At 34.1% G+C, this 15,310-nt stretch overlaps 1 protein-coding gene and 1 long non-coding RNA gene across 2 annotated transcripts; both read right to left on the bottom strand.

Annotated features, from left to right (window-relative positions):
• Window positions 1-138: 138 nt before the first annotated feature.
• On the bottom strand, window positions 139-3,911 carry LOC140805043 (ubiquinol oxidase 4, chloroplastic/chromoplastic). Its single transcript, XM_073161227.1, has 9 exons — window positions 3,471-3,911; window positions 2,760-2,955; window positions 1,950-2,043; window positions 1,428-1,543; window positions 1,227-1,335; window positions 1,086-1,154; window positions 802-873; window positions 666-713; window positions 139-498 (listed from the first exon to the last, which is right to left on the bottom strand). Exons 1-9 carry the CDS (start codon window positions 3,650-3,652, stop codon window positions 278-280), a joined length of 1,107 nt encoding a protein of 368 aa, XP_073017328.1. The 5' UTR covers window positions 3,653-3,911; the 3' UTR covers window positions 139-277.
• Window positions 3,912-12,950: 9,039 nt separating this feature from the next.
• On the bottom strand, window positions 12,951-14,355 carry LOC140804877 (uncharacterized). The gene is made up of 3 exons (XR_012112224.1): window positions 14,053-14,355; window positions 13,934-13,957; window positions 12,951-13,687 (listed from the first exon to the last, which is right to left on the bottom strand). It is a non-coding gene; the product is annotated as an uncharacterized lncRNA (long non-coding RNA).
• Window positions 14,356-15,310: the final 955 nt, after the last annotated feature.

Here is a 15,310-nt window from a genome sequence, read left to right as displayed (position 1 = left end):
CCATCTTTGATTATCATACATATATCTTCCATAACGATTGTGGAAAAAATGTTTCTTTTTTTCATGTCATTTTCAATTCGAGTCAAATTATTTTAGAGATACATTAAATCAACTAAATAATAACATTTGTGAATGACTACGTGTTGAGTCTTTTTATATGAACACTAGTATTTCAATTTTCAACTAGAGAGTTTATTCCTTCCTTTGTATATAAAACTATCATTTCAACTAGAAAGTTATTCCCATATATTTTTTCCTTCCTATATGTATGATTATATCACATGTTAGTTGGGGAAGAATCGCTCATCGACTTCTTTACACAATCTACAATGCCTGCGCAATCAACCGGAGGTGCTAGACAGCCTGTAACGTCGCCGCATTCATCATCTCCAATAGAGTGAGGCGAGCGGAGGCTACCATGAGTTTGACAGGCCTTCATCGTCTTACAATGCTCCGCCTCATCGTCTCTAATGTTCAGAAAAACATCGTACAAATTGTCTGAATCCGATCCAAAGTGAAATAAAAGTACTGTTAGCATATGTTCTTTCAAACCACAATAATGGATTCATATTATATATATCATGAAGTGGCCAGTTAGATAACTATGTTGACGGAAACAAAATTGAAACTAAAAGCATGAAATGTACAAGTGCTTTGATGCTGACCTATTTTAGGCCGTCTGGAATAGGGTGGCCTAGCTGTTTGAAATTCATCTGACAAGTAGCAGAAAAATTTATAATTTGTTGAACCGTCCGTAACTAGCAGCTGTGGTGTAAAAGTTATTCATGAAACTCGTCTTACCAAACAAATACAAGTCTCCTTCAGTGTAATATCTTACTGCCACAGCAGGTGCAGGTAATTTCTTCAACTCCTCTACAGGTCGGATAGAAAAAGATGACTATTATTAGCAGCATCAAAGGGAAGAAGGTTCATTGTGAGAAAATAATGTTGAGTCTTTCCATTTTCACCATTAGTGGCACTAATAATCGTTTGATCGATAGTAGTTTAGTAATATGGCATATCTTAGACAAGCAAGAAAATATAAATTCTCAGCTATGAGAATGTACGAATTTTATACATAATACCTCCTTGAGTCTTGATAAACTTGTCATAAGTTTCATATGCATGATTCTCCACACATTCAGAGAAGTGATCTGCGGAAATACAACATGGAGTTTCATGCAAATCAACTGACAATTTCTAACGTCAAATATAATAATACTTACATGCCATTCTTGGACTCAAAGCATACATAAAGACAGTCATAAAATAGTAAAACACTGCAATATGTTGAGCAAGAAACCGATCAAACCACCAAGCATTTCCACCTAGTTCCTGCAGCAGAAACAAAATAGAAATTAACGCAAAACATTAGAATAAAATAGAACAGAGATCAAGCCAATAGAAGCTCAGAAATTGAGCATTACTTCCATAATAAGCAAATGATGCATCTCGTTCCAGCTCTCTGCAAAGTGAACTTTCAGATAGTCTGCCTTTCGCCACCATCCAAAACTCTCATACAAGTGCAATACGGATATGAAAGCTGGACATGACATTCAGTTTATCATCAAAAATAAGTGTTGATCCAAGCAAAGCAGTCAATAATTTTATACATAAGAAAGCTGTGAATGCCCCTGCCCCCTGAGGCCTGAACACGAGGGCAAGAAAACCTAAAGTTTTATGTGCCTTGCTATCTATGATATGGTACACACACAACTGTACTTAACTCAAAAATATTTTGGGGTTTTGAAGTACTTCGACGTATGCAGGATTGTATTTTTTTTTTTTGAGAAGAACGTATGCAGGATTGTATGTATCTAGAAGATACATTTTATTTTTCCATAAGAAATGTTATTCATTAACATAGTAAAATAAATTATTCCGCCCAAAAGAAATGCACCCATTTAGCGTGAAAATAATTGTAAGAAACATAAAACTTGAGTATTTACCAAAATAAGGCACTCTAGCAATTGTTTCCAAAACATAAAATCTTGCATAGTTCCGGTCATGGTACAAAGTGTCGAGAATCTTTATCACTGTATCCTGCAAAGGTGAATGAGAAGCAATTGAAGTCAGCAAAGCAGTATCTGAGGCCATAATGGAATCATGATGGACTAATATCAGACATACATTTGACTAGCATTATCGCAATATGAAATGATGCTTTCACTTACAAATTCAATAATGCATAGTACCAATATCATGATAATATTACCAATATGAAGCTATGAAAAAAGGCCCAAATTGGCAAACTAATACAACTACAATATACAAATTCATCGAGTGAAAAAACAGTGCGTCAAAGAAAGAGTGAAAAAAACAGCTCGTCAAAGAAAAATTTGAAACCTAGAACTGGTTATCTATTTGTTTGACAAAAACAGTTAGAGATTTCAAATTGAATACATTTTTTTAAAATAAACCAAAGTCAGCATACAAGTTTTCATAGCTGTATCAGAAAAATGAAACAAAACATAAAACCCACCAAATGAATTAACCTACTTTGTATCAGTAAAGTAATTAGTTTCTTCTGATCAGTGATCACAAAACACAACCTTCATTTTGGTAATAGAACTTTACAATCTCTGATAGTCCTGTTAAAGAAAATAAAAAAAATCTAGTTTCTTCGACCCTCGAAACAACACCAGTTCACATGTACAGGCACAATCATTAATTGTTTGACAAAGAAAATTCAATGGGAAGTATGTTTAACTATAAGTGGATGTCTGAAGTAAAATCAATCAAAAAAGTGCCATCCGTACCGTTAAAAAGATATTTATCGACTGCTCGATTTTTATAATCCACTTTTCCAAACCATTATGTGGTAAACCATCAGGTGGCTCACCAGAGCTTGCATTTCCTTCTTTCGCAGGGAAACTCTTCGGATTGAAAGATTCCTCCACCACCACTTTCTCTTCATTCTCTTGTAATAATGTAGCTCGAACTTTAAACAACTTTCTACTTCCACATCACAGAGAAAAGAGCAAAGAGTAAGCATGGGACGGGAGATGAAACTGGGAAATGGAAAAATGAACTTTTCCGAAGGACTGAGTTCATTGAATCAGAAACTAAAAATCAACATTGGAGCAGATCGACCAAAATATAACAACAGCAAGTCATTTTTCCAAACTTAAGTACTTCGCATACGCATGATCTGGGAATGCAATCATAAGAACAACAGCCATAACAGAGAAAAGTCTTGATCAGCTAAATAAAGTAAATTGACACACTAGTTGCAATAATGTTCATAGGTTGAAATTTAGAGGGAACTAATAGACGGAACAGTAACATTAAGACAGCCATAAGCTCAAAAATCTTGATCTTGAAGTTCAAAACTTTCATAACAGCAGTAGTTTCCCGGTGGAAAAAATCACAACTCTAATAAGTAATCTCAAGATCCAAACCCGGATGAAATAAATTACCCAGTGCATGAACAAAGTACACACACACGCTCTGGAAGCAAATAATTGTACCTAGAGACCCGCGGCCACGAAGCTGTACGAGAGCTGTGAATCGCAGCAGAATCACTCAAACGAAGAAAATTAACAGATTTGAACAAAGGCGATGAAAAACCAGACTCCCTGACATTCAAAAAAGATGGCGATGGAACAGAAATCATCCCAGACACCATTGAGGAAGAGAGATGTAAAGACATTTTCCCACCTCCGCTTATGCCTTCGCCTAGCCCTTGCCAATTTAAGCCGGCGAACAGAAGGAAAACCAGAATTGGAATTGAGTTTCACGGTGGGGCCTCTTTCTTCAGCAAGGAATCATACACAACTGGTACTTCGATTACATACAATTCTGCTAATTTAGGGTCATTTTCGGATTTTTCTAGAGTTTTGTCTTCAACTGGGCAGCTGAATTGTCTTCTATAGACCAACCGGTCCGACGGTGGACGGAGGCGAATATTCTCTCTTGATGTGGGCATATTTGGGCCCAAATTTTATTGGTTAATAGGCCCAAATTTTATGGGCTTAACCTCGAACTATTTGTGATTTATTTCAATTTATTTCAGTCTTCGTTGAGGGTACAAAAGTAAATCTACGTAAACCACATGCATGCAAATGATTTAAATTGCTTAGTTTTCATTTAATTGATTTTAAATGCTTAAATGATGCATAGTATATGATGGAAGTTCTAATTGCAAGATTTCATGAAAACTGATCATTTTATCCAAATATTCGATAATAGGACGAGGAAAAGAGATTGGTGACGATCAAGATAAAATATTTTCAATAAATATTTTTAAGGCTTATTAATATGATTAAATATAATTAAAATTTTCTAAAAATGCTGGAGCCCAAATTATTTTACGAGACGAACTCGATTTTATTCGAGAAGCCGGTTTTTGTCAAACGAGAAACTTTTAAAAGCTCAAAAATTATTATTTTTAAAAAAATTGTAAAATTTTATTTTACAAATAAATGGGTATTAATGAGCCTAATTTACCTATTATCAAAGGGCCCAATTATCCCTAAACATAAAACCCAAAACCATCATTAAACACTTGAATTTCGAAATTTATAAATAACAAAGCTAAGGTTTTACACACCTCATAGCAGCCACACCTCATACACTACACACACACACACACAAAAATTCGAAATTTCAAGAGCAAAAAGCAATGAGTTTTTATCGCCCGTTCGTCTCCCTTCGCAACCTACGCCAATGATCATATATTCGAGCGTTTTAAACGCAAAGACATGCTTCTAAACTCTTTTGATGCACAATTAAAATCATAATATGCATGTTGTATGTATTTTAGCATGAAAAATAATTGAGTACAAATCGTTTCACTTTTTTATGGTTATTTTCAAAGTTTTGAAGATTCTTATGCATATATGAACATGTTATAATTTCCAACGGGTACGCTGCTAACATAGGATGTTTAAGAGATGTAACAAGTATCGTTTAGGCACGAGACGAGTGCTGGACAAGAGCTAGAGGGGCGGTGCATGGTTAGGGCTTGAGGCTAGGGCTTCATGGGTTTCCTTGGGACATAAGGGTTCGGCTATGAGGGGTAGTGAACAAGGGCTTGACCAGGCTTGGTCACGGTCATGTATTGGCTGCGTGTGAGGGGTAGAAGGAGTCCTAGCATGGCTGGACTCTTGTTTCACAAGGGAGGAGGCGCGATGGAGGGGTTATCCTCGCTTGGGTGTGCGCGGCTTGGGCTGGCTGGATGTGGGGGTCTAAGCGCGGGTAGGAAGGGTCCAAGAGGGTGGTTCAGGGATGGCTAGTCGTTGGAAGGTTGCGTCTAGATGCTTGGAGTAGTCCTAGCATGGCTGGAATCTTAGTTGCGAAAGGTAGGGCCACGACTTAGAAGTTGTATGCACATGGGTGGTTCGCGTGGCTGGGGCTTGTGCACTGGTCTAGAAGGGTTCAGATAGAGTCCAGGAGGGGCAAGGTTAGGTCTGGTTCAAGGCTGGCTCGAGGGTGGCTCGGGTTTAGGGGGAGCCGTTGCTTGGTTTAAGCTTTAGGGCTCGAACATGGCTAGGGAGAATGTAGGGGCTCGAACCATGGTCCACAGGGGTCGGTTCATAGTTCACGAGGGTAATTTAGTTATGAAAAGATCATGGTTAAAGGTTAGGATTAAAATATTTAAGTTGGAATTTATTCGGGATTAAAAAGCTTTAAGATTTAGTAATCAAAAGTGAGAAAAGTCAAAATCGGGAATTTTTCGAGTCCAATGACAAAACAATCATTTTACACCTGGGTAGTACAAAAAAGATTGGCAGTGTCCCGAAAAATCATAATGCATGATAAATGATATTTTAAAATTTTTATGATGAAAATATGAGATTTTATGATTTATGATAAACATGTGCAATTTTTACTGTTAAAATGTTATTTTTCGAATGTGGAAAGGACGTGATATTTTATGATTAATAAGAAAAAGAAAATTATTTCGAAAGATGTGAATTGACAGTGACAAAAATGATATGATATATGATTATTGAGAACATCGTGAGGGAGAAGACTCCAGAGGGAGCCCGTTTACGGGAGAAGACCTCAAAAGGAGCCCAAAGATCGTTTTCCATTTTACGTGAGTGCCTAGTGCGCGTATCCATGCGCAATGGTGAGCTAAGGATGATCAGTAGACCAAAGGATACAACTAGTCACTTTCAAGGATCAAACTTCACCCAAAATAATAAATGATGGAAAGTTTTATGATTTGACGATTTATGATGCTTACAAATTTATGTTAGCTTATTTTGAATTAAAGTATGATTTTTAATGTATGTGCTTGTATATGTATTATTTGCTACTCATGTTTAGAACGTTCTGAGTCATTAGACTCACCAGGTTTGAATGTTGCAGGTGATGATGAAATTGAAAGAGGTCCTGACGCTTGAGTGGATCGAGTTCAGCAATACATTCCTGAGGGACATTATTATATGCATTAGCTTGATAGTCAAAGTTTTAAAGATTTTGTTAATGATTTAAATAGCGATTTTCCTACTTTATTCTAAAGTTAGTTTGATCTTGTTAAAGATCGATGTAGGGTTTTTGGTTAATTAACGAGTTAGAGATTCTTATGCACTTGAGATTTCAAATGTTAAATTATTTTGGATGACGGAAATATTAAGTGATTTTAAATAATAATTTCGAATTTTATGTTTAAAAGAAAAATTAGTAGGATTTTAAAATTTAAAAGTAGTGGATGTTTCAATTTTATTTTTTTCTTAAGAGCCAAAAGAACATTCATTTCTTTCTCTACATCAATCAGCTATTTTCGATGGATCTCGACATTCTTCATCACAACCATCGTGTTCTCACTATATTTAGCCATGGTAGAAAGGTCTTTAGAGTGTTCTTCATTATATTTTCTTTTGACTTTCACCTTTTTGATGCCGATTGGAAGCTGAGAACTCCATGATAGACTGTCTTCATCCAAGTTTAAAGCAAAGACAGATAGTTCTAGATATTCGAGCGACGAGAATGCAGTGGTGGGGAAATAGTCACACGAAGAAGAGTCAATATTTTGCGGTTTGGTAAAAAAATACGTAAGGCAGCATTGGATGGTCTAAACTTCTCTTGGTCTTTAACAACAAACAAATATGGTCCAACCTCCAAGTTGAACCAAATTCTCAAATAAGTATTTCTCTTGATCCAACTATAACCATATCTGAATTTTTTTGTTAGTTGGACAATGAATAAAAGAGGAAAAATAGGGGTTTTTTCTTTTAAATATACTATAATGGGAAAGGTGGTGGGATATTGAGAATAGTATGAATAGTACGCAGTGAGAATAAACTATAGTAGGAATGGTTGTGGGATAGTATCAATGATCCTAAATGATTTATCAATTCATATACAAAACATTTTGGATAAGAAATATGGCCCAACGGTTTAGATTAGATGATATATGATTAGACGACATGAATTCAGATCAATTGAATTTTAGAGTAGATGCCCAGTAAATCAACTGTTGGCTATAGATTTTATTATCTCTATGTACAAATGATCTTTATTTTAATATAATTTACGTTTTTTGGCAAAACATTTAATCATTAACTCATGAAAGTTGCATAAATAAATATTTTGAATATGCTATAGTATATAAAATATGATACCATACATTTAATGGTTGTCATGAAACACACATTTAATTACTAGTTTTTAGTTGATTCACTCACTTACGATAAATGCCTATTTAACTTGAAACTAGCATCTATATAGTTGTTTGTCGTATTTCATTGGTACAAACATAGCGAGATTCAAACATACAGATGAATGATCGTAGGATGAGTTCATAAAACTACTCTTACTCGGACTTTTCGAGTGGTTACCATTTATAGAGTGAACAAGTATGTGGTTATGGTTGTATTGGTGTGCTGTCGTTGACCACCAAATTAATTCCTACTCTTTTAAATAAAAACGAGTGTAATGGTGAGTAAGGTCGAATCCACAGAGAACGATTGATTTATTTCTATTGATACTAAAAATAAAAAGGGGAGATTTTTTTTGATAATTACTAAATAAAATAATCTAAACTAAAATTACCAAGCAAGAAAGAATACTGAATCTAGAATTGAAAATTTATCGACGAGAATAAATTGAAGAATTTAATACGAGAAAAATATTGATTCAATGGAATTCTACTATTTAATTATCTCACAGTTCATCGGTTAACCAGTCGTTTGTTCATGTTATTCCAAGCAATTAACCTTAGAATAATAGAGATAGCCGTTAAAATTCTTGTGTTTTCCTAAATTAATTAACCAAACCCAGCATCCGGTCAAAACTTACCAATAATCAATTGGACACGATAGCATTCCATATTAATTAAAGATAGTATTTTAGTTTCGTGAAAACAGTTAATCCTAAAATCTAACAACCGAGATAGCTGCAATTGGAAGATCTAGTTCCGTTGATTTATTTAGATTACACATATTATGATAGCACAACACATCTAACCTATTGCTACTCATGTACCAATCGTTCATGACAATTAAGGATCACTGAATTCATGGTTAGCAGTAGAAGAACATACATCAAATTAAATTGTCAGATTAATTGAAGTATAACATTCATATAATTAAATCATAAATCAACGAATACTTGGGCAAACAAGAATAATAAATTATAGTACAGAAACCTCACAATGATAAAATTAAAATAGTAGACTATCCCTTGAATCAGACTAAGAAAATTAGCCTAGCATAGTTTGATCTACAATATCCATAAAAAAAATAAATAAGAAAACATAGAGAATTGCAAACTAGTTTGTTGGGAGGAAATTCTGGAAGTCTGCACCCCTTTTATTCTTCTTCTTCTCTCGTGAATAGTGATTGGAGAAAAAAATTCCTTCTTGTCACCTCTTGTTGATTCTGTACGTGAATGAGATTTGTTCTAATTGGACAAAAAATCTTCTCTCCTTCTCTTCTTGTTAATGTGAGATTTTGTGGCCTTTTTTTCATTTTTTGAAGATTTTGTTTGTTACACAAAATCTTCTCTTGCCATTTAGGCAGCTGAAACATAATCACAAGGCGTGGCCACGTCTTGTTCCAGGACCTCTTCTGGTTTGGCCATTCTCTTTCAAAACTCTATCTTGGAAACTTCAAATGTGATAAACATCACATTTTTAACTCAAATTTGCTCCAAGATCGTAAAAGTTCCTCCTTCAATAAAATTACACAAAAATGTATCAATGAAACATATCGGAGATTGGAATAATGAGAAATATGAAAATAAAAATACTAACTATTACGAGCCTATCATGTATATATTTGTCCTTACGACCCGAGACAACATTAAGTATTTATATTCTAGGGCTATGCTTTGACTCATTTAATGACTCTGTGATAGTCATCAAATGACGAGATTGTGTATACTTATGAAACATATAGGAGCCAGTGTATTGTAGTCGATGATTCACCGCTCGCCTATAGGCATGCATATCTTATGTGATATAAAAATATAATAATGCATTGAGTCTCTAGCTAGAGTAAGATGTGTTCTTCAGAGAGAAGAGGTTCTATAGTTGCACATGCAATGCCACCATGTATTTTCCTTGACGCTTCACATGGCTATCTAATCTCGATCAACCCTTGATATACAAGTAGTTGTAGATTCGATCGAGATAGTAATGAAGGGACTTTAATGTACGCTAACCATAATTGATTGGTTCTTAAAGTCTATATCAATCATATATAGGAAATCCTACGGCGGTAATACTAGACTCTCTTACCAAGATTCGATGGGTCTAATTAGAAAGGAGTTCTGACATTCTTATAATCAAGGAATTGATGCATAGAATGCGACTAATTATAATGAGCCCGAACAAGAGACAAATATTGTCCTAAATCACAAAAAATTGTGAACCCAGATCTAGTTGTATCCCTAAATTATTGATGATCACACGAGTATTGGTTTCCTTATTACCATTTTCATAATCAAAGTAAAGAATTTGAATATAGTGATAGGATTTTAATATGATCAATCGTTCAACTTAAAAAAAAGAGTCCATAAGAATATTCTATTTTTGGAAGTTTGAGAGAGATATTGCTAAGACCTACAGTTGCGAAATTTGTATGAAAATGTTCCAAAATTGACAATCGCCTTGAATGAGTTCAGGGCCAATTCTATCCTACTCCGGGAGATTTACTTCCTGTCACTAAATAATATATATATGTCTAGCATTTAAAAATAGCTACAATAATTTTATTAGCGTTTATAAATGGGTATAACATAGAATTTCTTATAATAATTAAATTTTAAAATATTGATTTTTTACAATTTATATGGTTCTAGCACAAAAATAAAAATAATAAAAATAAAAATCTCAAACCTCAAACGTAAAAATTTTACAATCAAATAAAAATTTCACGTAATTTTTAAATATAAAATATTAAGTTTTAAAATTTAATAATAATCATAATAATAATAATAATAATAATAATATAACACATGTTATATACATGAAACGAAATTAGTTTGGTTGATTTTTGGTTAAAGTAGTGTGAAATATAATAATAATAAAAAAAAACATGTGTAAGAAAAAAAGGAAAGGGGAGTAAATCTCCCGGAGTAGGATAGAATTGGCCTGAGTTCAGTGAGTCAAAAATCAAACCACATATCAAAATAACAAACTAATAATAATCTTCGCATCAGTGATATTGGATCGTCTATTAGAGTATAAAATGAATCGAATGTTTGTTATAAAATATGTGAAGATTTTGGATGGACTTGGAGTGTAAAGTCCTAGTCCAACTTAATTAATAGGAGATCAACATGAGGTTGGTGACTAATTATAAATAAGTTATGTGAGTCTATTATTGGACATAACATTTAGAATTTTATTTTTAAAATTTTCTTTCCTCTCAAACCCTAATGTTGGCCGATTTTATTTGTAAATTTTAGGGATTTCGAGTGCCTCTTGTTTTTTGTCTCAACGTAAAATCTCACTTGTTTTCTATTGCAATCTAGTGAGGAAATTTGAAATCCAATTTTTCTATTGCAATCAATCTAGTGAGGAAATTTGAATCCAATCATGGTCATGGACCTGATTTAGGAGTTCACAAGGAAGTCAAGAAAGGAGATTTGTTCATAGGGTTAGTTTGTTCGTAGAGATTTAAAAGAAAAGTTATATAGCTTAAATCCTGAATAATTGAAGCCATTCCCAAACATGAATTGTTAGAGGTATGAATTCTTAAACAGCCTATGGATGTTTATTTATATGCATTGGATGATCCATACAAGAATCCAAATATTTTGTGTGATAAATACAAAATTTTTAAATTTACTCACATTGAATGCAAGAAATGCGATCCCCAACATTGAATTGTTGCCTTTTGGGACATGAAACTTGATTTAAAGGCATGACATATTTCACATATCTTATCTACTGGATTCTATAAGATATATGATTAGATAGTAGGAATCCAGATCAGTTGGATTTGCTCCAATAGGGATACGAAACTTGATCTAAAGGTTTATATTTAAATAATTGTATTTTTTCAACATTTGACATATATTATCTATTGTATTCGAAAAGATATATGATTAGACATCAAGAATTCATATTAGTTGGATTGGTTTATCTAGGGATACAGAACTTGATCTAAAGGTTTACATTTAAATGAGTGTGTGACATATTTGACATATCTTATCTGTTGGATTCGATAAGATATCTGATCTGACACTCTAGATTATTATCTGATTCGAGAATATAAAGATAAAGCTTATATTTGGTGAATTGTGGATAGGACAACCCCGTTACTTTATTTAAGACTAGTTACTCTACATAAGTTCTATAATCATTAATTAGTCATCCAATTCAATATGAATTTTTCCGAGGGAAGTCCTTCATGAAGATAATTTTTCTATGCATCTTCGTCCTCATCTGATGGCGATCAGAAGTCTGGTGTCATGATAAGAAATGAGCTTTCACCTCACTGACCAACAACCTATGGTTTTTTTGACAACTCATAAGTAATGTTACTGTCGTCTCCAATTGCTTTCAACAACATGATAACATGCACCATGAAGGCTCGATTCATGGGCATGCTATGATCAATCGAGATAGATCAGATGTTAAACAACACTTACACAACGGCTATTTTTCAGATTATCCAATGTACATTGATTCAATGTTCAAGAGAAATTTTTAATGTCATGTTGCCTATTCTTGTGAATTATGGAATGTGTTCAAGAACATCACAGTTACTTAGTGCAAAAAGTGGATGTGTTAGGCCGACCTGGAGTTGTCCCCATACTTGAAGGTAAATGTTGCAATGCAAATCCTAAATATGGTGTGGTAGCATCGGGAAGCCTCGATATATATATATATATATATATATATATATATATATATATATATATAACATTAATGTGTTGTCAAAATCACATGTCTTTGCTAAAGTGACAAAAAAGGTAGCTCCCCATGCTAACTATTTCATACAAAGAAAAGAATACACTATGAGATATTATCTAGCCAATGATATATTATAACAAAAGTGGGTCACTTAGTTCAAACAATTTACAACAAACTAGGTCCAAAGAAAAATATTTTGCATCACAACAAGAAAGTTGTAGAAATGATGTTGAGCGGGTATTTGGTCTACTGCAATCAAAGTGTGCGATAATCACTGGCCCTGCATGAGTCTGGAGCAAACGTTTTGTGAGGGCCCGTTATCCTAATCACGATTTATTAACATGCAATCTTGATTAATAAGTAAACAGCGAAAAAGTGAGTTAAAAATTTGCGTTTGGGCCTATAAAAATTTCGGCATTACCTTCCTGTAAATAGGACATACCAGAAAATCAAATACTCAAAATAAACAGCATGTGCCCTCAATAAACACAACAGCATACACACGTGCCAGCCAGACACGATCATGACATATGCAAATCAAAATATCATAGAGCCGACAAGGCTCGATAATACCATAATACAATCCTCCAAATATATACATATAGTATCTGGGAGACAGCAACGCCACGCAGTACCTAAATACCACTGAGCCCACTCTCAAGGAGCTCTGGTACTTCCTGAGGCTTCCTCTCGAGCGCCTGAGGTCGAACCACCTGTACCACCTGTCATGTCCACACACAAAAGACACGACAGCCCCCTCTCGGGGTCAGTAACCCCAGTACGAGACATCAAGAAACCACGATATATGACATAGAAATGCAATGATGCCATGCATGAATGCAATGCATGAATAGGTGCAAGATATCAGGATATCAGGAGTCAAATTATCGATATCAACAATCATACATATATGCTCGAGCTGGTCCACGACTCAGCGGACCGTGCCTGGGATATGGCCCAGCCTCGAAGCCAGCAACTACCTAAGCCGGACCGAATCAAGGTAGCCAAACATCTCCAGAACACCATATCATATCATATATATAACGGATATCAACCGAAATATAACTGGATCTCAATAATAGATAGGCTCAATATGATATGTTCAGTGGTATTGATGTGTCTAACCAAAATAAAATGTGTGTGAACACAAGAAATATTTTATTTTATTTTGCACATCAATTACCAACTGATAATATGCGAGTCAGCATATAATATCACATAAATCAGCAAATATCAAATAAATCATACACAAGATCATCAGATGCCTCTGTCAGACATCGTGAAAATAACTGATCTCTACGTACCTCAACTAATTTACCAGTAACTTAAATCCTCAAGAAAGTCTTGGAATTGCCAACTCAGACAAATCACCTGAATATTAATTTAAATGGTCTTATTATCATATAAAAATTCCAGAACCATTTAAATTTACTAAAAAATCCAATTTCAACCATTTAGGCATTTTAAATTCCTAAAATTCCAATATTCGACTAAAATGCCTAAAATCAATCATTTCTATTTTAATTCGTCGCAAAACATCGAACTAGCTGATACTCGATTTATTCATCTCACTAATTCAAAAATCTCTTCTAAAATATTCTGAAATTTGTTCAATACCTCGAATCAACTCAAAGTTTGTACCTATATCCAAAAATATAACCAATATCAATATTGATATCAAATTTAACCAAAAAATAGAGAAATCCTTAAACAATTTCTGGAATCATAATTTATACCTCAATATATATACCAAAACGAAGCTTATGACCCAAGGAACAAAACCCCTCAATCAATTTTTACTTTTGAGCGGCGGAACACGGCGGTTCAAGCGAGAAGCCGACGGCGGGTTTATGAAAATCTCGATTTTTCCTATCGAAAGTGGTATCAACGGAAAGCTTACGTCGAGAGCTTTCCAACCGTATATTTATTTGAATTTTTCGGCAACTGGTTCCGCCACAATCGACAGTCAAAGTGGCGAAAATGGGTTTGAAGATTTTTACAGGATGTTACGGGAAAGAAAGAGATGAGGATCCGTGTGTGTTTATGGTGCAGTGTGTGAGAGAGAGTGTATTATAATATATATATATGAGTAGGTCTCATGTGAGACCGTCTCACGGATCTTAATCCGTGAGACGGATCAACCCTACCCATATTCACAATAAAAAGTAATACTCTTAGCATAAAAAGTAATACTTATTCATGGATGATCCAAATAAGTGATCCGTCTCACAAATATGACCCGTGAGACCGTCTCACACAAGTTTTTGCCTATATATATATATATTATGCAATGTTTATCTTTTATCATTTCGAAGTTCGAACCTCGAAATTTGATCCGGTCTATTTTATTTCAACTCTTGTGTGCTAAAAAATTTAAATATGCATAAACACACAATTTAATTATTTGGCTTAATTATTTTAAATTCCTCAATTTAAAATAATTAATCTTAATTATCGCCAAATAACATGTAATTAAATCTGAGATTAGGAGATTCCAGTCACAGATTATCGCAAAGCACCCACCCAAAGGTTGAATGATACTTGGTAAACATATTCGATTTCAAGAGTTTGTTGGGATCGGTTATTGGGGTAACATCGTTGAGCTATAATAGCTCGGTTCTTGAAATATTGAACACCGATGAATTAAATCGAGTTTGATATGAAATCAAGCGGAAAAAACTCGAAATAATCCTTCGTAGAAACCGAATAAATATTTTATAAACCATTTAAGATATATGAAAGTTGAATGAGTAAAAAGATTTTCGGTTGAAGCATTTTATCAAACACTTGGTATGCAATATTTTGGTATTTGAAGAACACATAAAATGCTTCAACAATGCATCTTTAAAACTAATGGAAATGATAAGTAAATGCAATAAACAAATAGACACGAATTTGTTTATGGATGTTCGGAGATTTCAAACACTCCTACGTCACCCCTTCTTCCCCTTGGGAAGGATTCACTAGAAGACTTTGATTCATACAACTCTTTGT

This window comes from Primulina eburnea, chromosome 11, assembly GCF_022965805.1.
Source record: "Primulina eburnea isolate SZY01 chromosome 11, ASM2296580v1, whole genome shotgun sequence".
Taxonomy (NCBI): Eukaryota; Viridiplantae; Streptophyta; class Magnoliopsida; order Lamiales; family Gesneriaceae; genus Primulina; species Primulina eburnea.
The sequence above is the reverse complement of the archived record's forward strand: the minus strand, read 5'-3'. Positions and strand labels throughout refer to the sequence as shown.

What these genes read in the sequence shown, in the direction of transcription:
- LOC140805043 (XM_073161227.1), bottom strand. Translation starts at nt 3,652, where the DNA reads ATGTCTTTACATCTCTCTTCCTCAATGGTGTCTGGGATGATTTCTGTT. An exon ending in ATCATTTGCTTATTATGGAA is followed by an intron (nt 1,336 to 1,427) that starts GTAATGCTCAAT and finishes TTTCTGCTGCAG; the next exon opens with GAACTAGGTGGAAATGCTTG. An exon ending in TTCCAGACGGCCTAAAATAG is followed by an intron (nt 499 to 665) that starts GTCAGCATCAAA and finishes GATCGGATTCAG; the next exon opens with ACAATTTGTACGATGTTTTT.